This window comes from Oxyura jamaicensis (assembly GCF_011077185.1).
Source record: "Oxyura jamaicensis isolate SHBP4307 breed ruddy duck chromosome 4 unlocalized genomic scaffold, BPBGC_Ojam_1.0 oxy4_random_OJ86269, whole genome shotgun sequence".
In the NCBI taxonomy this organism is placed as follows: Eukaryota; Metazoa; Chordata; class Aves; order Anseriformes; family Anatidae; genus Oxyura; species Oxyura jamaicensis.
The window spans coordinates 1-9,180 of NW_023303868.1; the positions used below are offsets into that span (position 1 = coordinate 1).

General features: G+C 44.3%; 1 protein-coding gene and 1 long non-coding RNA gene across 3 annotated transcripts; both read right to left on the reverse strand.

The window, feature by feature from the left end:
* Positions 1 to 7: 7 nt before the first annotated feature.
* Positions 8 to 5,107, reverse strand: LOC118157233. 2 transcript variants are annotated; one of them, XR_004746591.1, is made up of 5 exons: positions 5,078 to 5,107; positions 4,785 to 4,967; positions 4,185 to 4,278; positions 3,048 to 3,115; positions 8 to 65 (listed from the first exon to the last, which is right to left on the reverse strand). It is a non-coding gene; the product is annotated as an uncharacterized LOC118157233 (long non-coding RNA). The 2 variants fall into 2 exon arrangements; XR_004746590.1 differs by having other exon boundaries at positions 4,785 to 5,100.
* Positions 5,108 to 6,476: 1,369 nt separating this feature from the next.
* LOC118157234 (toll-like receptor 2 type-1) lies at positions 6,477 to 9,174 on the reverse strand. The gene has a single exon (XM_035311492.1). The coding sequence runs from the start codon at positions 9,157 to 9,159 to the stop codon at positions 6,835 to 6,837; it is 2,325 nt and encodes a 774-aa protein (XP_035167383.1). The 5' UTR covers positions 9,160 to 9,174; the 3' UTR covers positions 6,477 to 6,834.
* Between the last annotated feature and the right edge of the window lie 6 nt (positions 9,175 to 9,180).

The window sequence follows — 9,180 nt, forward strand, 5'->3', positions numbered from 1 at the left end:
AGACCGACAGCCAAGACCACGTACATGGCCCACACCTGCCAGGTATGTGTAGACATTTTTTTTTCCTAAAATATGAAATAGAGAAAATACAAGATGATTACTTAATTCTGAAGTAGCTACATTTTGTATAATAGCTATAACATAACCCTTACTGTTCCCTTTAAAGACACTGTGACTATATCAGTTTTTAATGCATTTCAGAGATTACATACATTAGTCAAATAAGGGACACTCTACATACATATTCCACAATCACTTGCTAAATGCTAAGTATATTGAATTCATTTTTTTTTCTTTTCTCCTAAGGATTCTAGTTTTAGAATTAGGACTATCAATTTAATTAGTTGTACACATTTTTGACAGATTTAGCTAAACATCTGAATAATTACTACATTCTTACTAATATGATCCTTTGCCTGTTTAGAAAATAGTCCCCATACATCCCATCCCACCCCCAATCCTGTCTTAAGTAGTTTTCCTCTGGATTTGTGAATATTACTTTGTATATTCATTTTTTACTATGAAGAGTCTTGCATATGTGATTCAAATCCTGGTCACATTAAGAGCCTGTGTCCTGTGGGAAACAGAATCACAAAGTAGGAGTTGGAAGGGACCCACAAGGATCAACAAGTCCAGCTCCTGGCTCCACACAAAACCACCCAAAAATCAGACCCTGTGTCTGAGAGCGTTGTCCAAATGCTTTTTTGAACTCCGGCAGCTCAGTGCTGTGACCACTGCCCTGGGGAGCCTGTCCCTGTGCCCGACCACCCTCTGGATGCAGAATCTTTCCCTAACCCCCAGCCTGACCCTCCCCTGTTCCAGCTCCATGCCGTTCCCTCGGGTCCTGTCGCTGTCCCCAGAGAGCAGAGCTCAGCACCTGCCCCTCCGCTCCCCTCGTGAGGGAGCTGCAGGCCACCATGAGGCCTCCCCTCAGCCTGCTCTGCTCTGGGCTGAACAATCCAAGGGACCTCAGCCGCTCCTCATACATCTTCCCCTCTAGTTCCTTTGCCATCTTTGTAGTCCTCCTTTGGAGGCTCTTTGATAGTTTTATGTCCTTCTTATATTGTGGCACCCAAAACTGCAAGCACACGGTGCTCACAGTAAGGCTGCACCAGCACAAAGCAGAGCGAGACGATCACTTCCCTTGACCACCTAGCCATAAGGTGCCTGATGCACCCCAGGGTATGATGGTCGGCCTTTTTGGCTCCCAGGGCACACTGCTGACTCATACTCAACTTGACATCAAGCAGAACTCCCAGATCCCTTTCCACAGGTCTGCTCTCCAGCCTCCCGTCCTCCAGTCTGTACATAGAGCCAGGGTTGCCTTGTCCCAAGTGCAGAATCCAGCACTTGCTCTTGTTACACTTCATGTGGTTTGTGATTGCCCAGCCCTCTAGTCTGTCAAGATCTCTCTTCAAGGACTCTCTACCCTAGAGAAAAAATGGCTCCTACAAATTTACTATCATCTGCAAACTTTAGTGTTCATTCAAGTCCTGCTTCCAGTATGTGATTCAAATCCTGGTCACATCAATAAGAGTCAGTGTCTTGTCTGAAATAGTAACCTTCACATGTAATATTCATACCAGCATATGTCTAATCTCACTTCTGGCAATAAGGAGAAGCAGGCTGAATATGTTTCTGTCCTTTTCTTTGCCTTTGGCTGTTCTGGGTGTATGTGTGCTAGGAGCAGGGAGATAGGTATTTGCCTAGATGTCTTTGTAGGCCATCATTACCATGCTGTGATCAGTCTGACACTTCATACTGAAACTTAATCTTTGAAAATTGACCATTGTAAACAACTGACTCTTAGCTGTTCCTTTTTACTGCTACATCTTCCTCCTCTGCTAGGGGCTTTTTCTGCTTTAGGTCTGTGTGGCAGATCTGGCTGGTTGGGCCTAGCTGTAAGGAAGATCCAGGGGCTCTTGGAGCTTCCTGCAGCTCAGATCACTTGGCTGGACTAGATCAACTTTTTCTCAATCCTCATAACCTGTTCCTCATCTTCTAGACCAAAAATGGTTCAAAAAAAATCCACACAGCTGTAAATTCTGTCTCACTTCTCTTTCCCCTCACATTCATGCCTTTTATAATACTGATTTGAAATGGCTTTTTGTGTTACAGAGCTTGCCATAAAATCCAGCCTGGCCTCCCTTCCACCAGAGACATTAGATCTTCTCTCCCTTCAAGGAGCTGGAAAAACAATTCTTAAAGCCTGGAAGGGCTGTTTTCCTTTCAAAACACATATTACATATTGAGTTATAAATCTTTTTTGTTTATGCTTTCTTGGCAAGGATAAAAGAGCACTTTTCAAGCATGAGACAATATACCTCAGTGTGTCACAAAACCCCTGGGATGGAGGTATTTTACCAAGGGTGAGAAGAATGAACCAACTCCAAAAAAGACCAGAGAACAGGTTCCCAAAGGTCATCATGGGACCTACATCGGGTTAACTGGGTTAGATGTACTCATGAGGAGAATTTTCTCCTTCAGTCATCCCACTGAGACTCTGTGCAGAAGATCTACTGCAGTTTGAATTCATACCCCAGGTTGTTTTACAGTAGCTGACCCACAATAGGGAAGTTTAGGCAGACAATTCCTACCATTTCTAGTTGCATTGTTTTTAGCCAGAGTTGCTTAAAATCTTTCAAAAGGGGCAGAATTTGAGCATACAGGGAAAGGAGGAAAGGATCTGGATAATTTTTTCAGTCCTTCCATCTTTTCCCACCTAAAAGACTACAAGCATTTTGACCTCTTCTGCTATTTTCCTTTAATCTCTCTCTTTCTCTGATGTGGAGCTTTGGGTCCTGAAGGACATATTCATCTCCCCAGACTTCAGATGCCCACAGCTGAGCTGGTTGTTCACTATGTCCTCCAAAGTCAATCAAGATAAATACCTTTTAGGGGCAATTCACGTCATGTCTCTTAGACACCCACATTAAGATGTGATGCCTCCAAGAGAAATTACACCACCAGCTGAAAATGGTTTAGGCATCTAGATATTTTAGCAGGTGAATCCCACCCAAAGAGTTACGATCTGTAGTCACAGTCACATGCTATCCAGCTGAGGCTCTTTTACAGGGCTTCTTTGGTCACACAAGGCTGCCTGGATAACACAGTGCTGTAAGCCACAGGAGAAAAGCTGTGGCTAAGATTGGTTTCACAAGCAACACACTGAAGTGGGATTTCTAAAATGAATAGCAAGCCCAAGTTGCTGTCAAACCACCCACTGTTAGAAAAACAAGCAAACAGAAACAACCAGGCAACACAGTCCATCAAAATCTATCTATAGGTAGGTTATTTACAGATGGAAAGTTGGCAGAACAGAAGGTAACTGGGCAGGTGCTAGCTACATCAGAAACACTAGCTGAGCCCAACAACTCTCCTTACCAGCAGGAACTGAAGGAATGAACGCAGTTTGGTGGTACAGGAAGAGATTTTTCTTTATTGTCACTTCCCTGAGCACCTGTTTAAGGTTGTTTTGCTTGTCTGTCACACGGGACAGATACCTGGGGAAATTCCATTCCTACTCTCATTCATTCTCAGACATTCTTTTCCCCTTCCCATTCCTGTCTGATAATGCAGTTTCCTGACTTCCAGGGTCCTTTCAGGCCTCTCCATATCTGCTCAGAAATACAGCCCCACTCCGTATCTTCAGCCTATCAAAGAATCACTTGTTCCCCATTGCAGTGGACAGAAAAAAAATGTCACATTGAAACTGAAACACAGCTAATATGCGGAAACTTGCACAGATATGGTTGTATGGTAAGGCACAGTGATGAACTAAATTTTCAAAGTGTTTCTGGTTTCTGGACAAAAGATCCAAGCCACCAGACATGCTCAGGGTTATCTTTCCTGGTCCAGGCCAGTAGAAGTATATGCACATATTCTTAAAGAAAACAAGTGTCAACAGAGCAAGGTTCTATAAATGCTGATAAAGGTGAATTTAACTGCATGCCAATAGCATGCAAACTGTTTCTGGTTTGGGAAAGAGTACCAAGCAAAAAGAGAGCTACTAACTTCTAGCAGAGCTGCAGTCTGAGCGGTCACTGGTTGGTGAAAGGATCAATCCACAAGTCGATTGGGAAAGTCGTCACTTCCACTTGGTTGTATGTGGACTGCATGCATCCTGGGTATTGCCCACCAGCATTTCTTTAAAAGTATGTATGCGTATATACCTACACACTCACACATGGCTGTGCAACAGGGTGGAGTGACATAAGTAGCTACCTGATCACGCAGCCCCAAGACCATTGCTCACTGAGCTCTTTCCTGGCTGTATTCCTAAAACAAAAGCAGCCCAATATTCACACCTAGCCTTCCCTGGGCAGGTGGTAGTGACATACAAATGGTGCAAAACAATGAATGCGACAAAACACACATAGGGCACCCTCCCAAGAGGAAACTGAGATGAAATGACACAGCCTAACCCAACTCGTCTTTTTTTTTTCATGTGCTGCTTTCCTCTGTCACCCTTTCCTGAAGGACGTTGCTCCCATCAGCATGTCCCGGCTCTCCCAGGGAGCCTTCCCTCTCGCTGCTTGCCGTGCAGCCCCGCCAGCTGCCTGTGACTGCTCCTGCCAGCAGCCAGAAATCCTCCCCCCGCCCTGCTCTCCCACAGGAGCCAGACCATGCCCAGCAGACCCAAGCATTCTGACTCTCCCATGCAGAGGAGGGCAACATGGTGGTGGAGATTAGATAGCCCGAGTGCTCCATCCCTTCTTCTCACTACGGCATTGCAGCCTCACTCTCTCCCTGTGTCTCCAGCCTCCACCCACCTGCAGACTTACCTCCATGTAGAAAACATTCCCTGGTGCTCCAGCTCTGGTGTCTGGGTGCCGGTTAACTTATTTCACGTTTCATCTCTCTCTTGGTGATCACTCTTCACTCAGCTACCTCTCGTGCTGCTGTCTCCTTCCCACTTCACTTCTCAACTTGGGCTATGCAAGCAGGGGAATTCCCACCTAGAGGATCTGATTGGCATAAGATCAGTAACACTGTCGGTCTTCTTTAAATGTGTGAGCCCATAAAATTCTGTGTCTATGGTGAGAGCATACCACATAAAAGTCAAGGTTTTTCTTACCTCTGCCTGACCTTCTCTGAAATGTTTCCCGCCTTACCTCTAGGCATGCAGCCTCCGAATCAATCTTATCTGTGCTCAGTGTTTGCTATCAGATGATTCACTCATCACTTGCCTGGAACTCAGATTTGATTAGCCCTTGAGCTATTCTGATCCAAGAGGGTGAACAGAGAAATTCCATTGTAGACTGTGGACTAACCCTAGAGGTGTCATTGTAACAGGAAAGTAGAACCGAAAGTGGAGTTTGCATGCTAACCCTCAGAAGCTGCAATCTTGTGTATCTATGCATACACATGCACACAGAAGTGTTAATATGTACATATACATAGGCACATACACAGATATATTTATGGACACATATGCCTGCAGAGACACACATGTATAAGCAAATTTCCTCATTTTTCAACCACTTACTTGGACTCTCAGCTCATACATCAAGACTTGCATTTCACCACAAAATAATTGGATGTATAAAGTTTAATCAAGATTCATCTGTACTCTTCTGTGCTTACACTTCTGTGCTTACAAGAAAAGTGGAGCATGGAAATGCTGAGTTATCCAAACTCACAAATAAATTTATCCCTCCAGAGACAATTCAGCTTTCCACAAGCAGCTCTAAACACAAGAAACCCACAATAAATCCAACTGCAGGTACTCAGGGTGAGACCAGCTATCCTAACATAAACATTTGTATCTACCTTCTTGTCACAATTCCCTTTCCAACTGGTGAAGAGCAATGCAGTATATCCAGGACGTATCTCACACTGGAGTACAAAAGATGAATTCCCTCTTACCAGTGTAGACTTTCTGCACTGGTTACAGCGGCAAGTGTGTAGGGGTGCATGGCCCAATAATTAATTAAATGTGCTGTGCAAAACAGAAGAGCAGAAAGCAGTCTACAGTACCATCTACCCCACTCATTAGAAGCACGTGCTTGCACGCCACAAAAAGAAAGCAACTATTTCTATGGGTAGGTAAGGACATGTGGTAACCACAAAGGGGGAAACAAGAATCCCCAGGGAGAAAGAAGACTAAGAAAATTAAAAAACAAACATACGTTGATTTAATGCCTCCAAATTTCAACAGTTACTGTACAAGATGCCAGAATACATCCTTGACTACTATTGAGCAAAACCCAACCTGTGCATGGTGGTATGGACTCCAGCATGAGCAGCCAGAAAGCAGCTCTTATGAGCAGAGATGTACATATTCAATACTGTCTGTTTCATGTTCCATGGCAATGGTAGGGCTTCAGAAAACATTTTGATGTAAAATCTCAGTTTTCTTTCTCAGAATGTAATTTTAATAGCATTCTGTGCATGATGGTGCTGAAAAAAAAAAAAAAGAAAGAAAGAAAAAAAAGAAAGAAAAAGAAAAAACAAAAGAACAACTGACGGGAGTATTGAAGAACTTGGATTTATTTTCAATTGTAAACTACAAAAGGATTGTCAGGAACTAATCAGTGATATGGTGACAGTAGGAAAGAGTACAGAAAAACACTAAATTCAGCTAAATGTATTTAGAAAAAGTATTTAAAATCAAGCTTGACTTCCAAATATCACCGTTACTAGCAGAGATGATCAGAATATCAAATCACTGGAAAGCCTAAAGTGGCTCTATTTCATTTATTAACATGACTATCCACAGGAAAGCCAGTTTTTGTTAGGCAGAAAAATAAGAAAGATAAATTTATTAGCAGGAATAAACACTGACCTATATCCTTTGTGTAAATACACTGAAACAAGAACCACTAGCTTGTCCTATGATTTCAAAGCTGCTTTCAAGTTTTCCCAAAACATCTCCTGCTGCTCTTCTTCATGAGGCCACTCCAGGTAGGTCTTTGTGTTCATTATCTTCCGCAGTTTGCAGAACCTCTTGGGAATGGCTTGGCTCTGGATGGGCTCCAGGAGGATGAGAATCGCCGCATCATTGTTCTCATCAAACAGGCGGAAGTGCGAGAAGTCCAGCTCGTACTTGCACCACTCGCTCTGCACAAAGTGCTCCGACAGCACAAAGAGCGTTTTGTGGCTCTTCTCGATGGAGTCAATGATGTTATCCACAATCCACTTCCCGGGCACAAAGTCCCGCTTATGGAGGCACAGCCTAAAGGGGGGACACGCCTGCTCCAGCTCCTGCACCATGACGTTTTCCACCCAGTTGGAGTCGTTCTCGCTGTAGGAGACAAAAGCATCGTAGCAGATGTCCTTTGGCGGGGGTCGCTTGGGCTTCCGCTTGGCTTGGAGCCATGCCCATGTCATTCTCATGTACCAGACTGCGTGGTACTTGTACCCGATGGCCACCAGGATGAGGATGACCAGGAAAACCACAGCGCAGATCAAGGACACCACCAGGGACTGGTGACACTCCATCAGGGAGAGCTGCACGGCTCCAACCTGCTCCCCTCTCACCGACAGCGGAGAGTCGCAGATATAACTTTCTGGCCACCCCACGAGCACCTGGCCTATCCCTGCCTGGTGCTGAATGAAGGAGAGGAATTCACAGGAGCAGATAAAGTTATTGGCGCTGGCATCCAGCCGCTCCATTTTCCTGAAGGACTCCAACCCTTCCTTGGAGAAGCTGCTGAGCTTGTTTCTTCTGATTGACATGGCCACCAAGTTAGGAATGCTTGCCGCATCAGGCAAGGCCTTCAGCTGGTTTTTTGCAAGGTACAGCTCTTTGAGAAATGGCAACTGCAGATTAAATTCCTTCAGGTTGTTTGCACTGATGTCCAACACTTCGAGAGTTGAGGGAATGCAAGCCGTTAATTTGGGAATTTGAGTACTGGAGAGATTCAAATATTTCAAATTTGCTGGCCATTCACACACATCTGGAATCTCACCAAAATTGTTTTGGCTAATGTCAAGATTATTCAGTTTGGGTAGATTAGTTATATATTTTGCAGTCTGGTTTAGGGATTTTAAAGAATTTTTACTTAGATTTAAAGTTTGCAATGAAGGCCAAGCACCTTTACAGATTGTCTCACTTAAGCGATTATTTACAAGCAAATTATCATGAAAGTCAAGATACAAAAGTGATGAAAAATTTCTTGCAAGCCTGCATGGTACCATGAAAACTTTAGAGCTTACAATGCTGAGTCTTTTCAGTTTACTTATTTGTGACTCCAAATCTTTCAGGTCAAAAAACAAATAAAAATGCAGAATAGTCATATTTGTCACTGATACGGTTTCAACAGAACCTAGTCCACTTCTTTCAAGTGCTGTAGTATTCCATATTCCTTTCCCCTCAAGCACACAATCTACTGCCTCTACCTCTCGCAAAGATGTGATTTCCTTCAATAACAGCATTACTTGGCTAGCATATTTATCTGAGAATGAAGCTCTGGTAAAAGTCATTTTTTGTATCATTAAAGGAAGTGTAGAGTTCTGCACCAGTGATTCATTTTCAATATCCAATGTAATTTCTCTAACCTCTAACCAAATGGCAGAGTGCAGAAGGTCCCGAACAATTGCTGAGAACAGATCGACCCTTCTTATGCTTATGATCATGTGATTTATCTTCTTAATTGATTTCAGACTTCCAGGCTCATACAGACTGAGATTGTTGCCCTCGATCCACAGCTGGTTGAGAAGCGTAAGGCCCTCAAAGTTTCCTTGCCTTATTGCGGAGAACTGCGGGTTGCCCAGGTGGAGAGAGCTCAAGTTTCTCAGGCTAGAAAAGGGAGAACTTTCCCCCAGGTCCCTGTAGCAATTGCCCTGAATGCTGAGGCGCTGGAGCGAAGAAAGGTGCTCAAACCACCCTGGCGACAAGTGACCAAGGCCGTTATTTGACAAGTCCAAGAGCTGCAGTTTCCCCAGGGAGACAAACGAGTCCTCGTCTATGGAGCTGATCTTGTTGGACTGCAGCAGCAGGGTTCTCAGGTTCACAGCCTGCTGCAGATCACGCGCTCGGATGTGCTTTATCCTGTTGCGGGACAAGTCTAACACCATGATTTTGTCCGTGAGCCCCGAGGGAATGAAGTCCAAGCCCATGGAAGAGCAGTTGCAAGACTGTGTGGCATCGCATGAAGGACAGGCCTGCTTCAGGGCTTGTTCCTCAGAGAGACCGACAGCCAAGACCACGTACATGGCCCACACCTGCCAGGTATG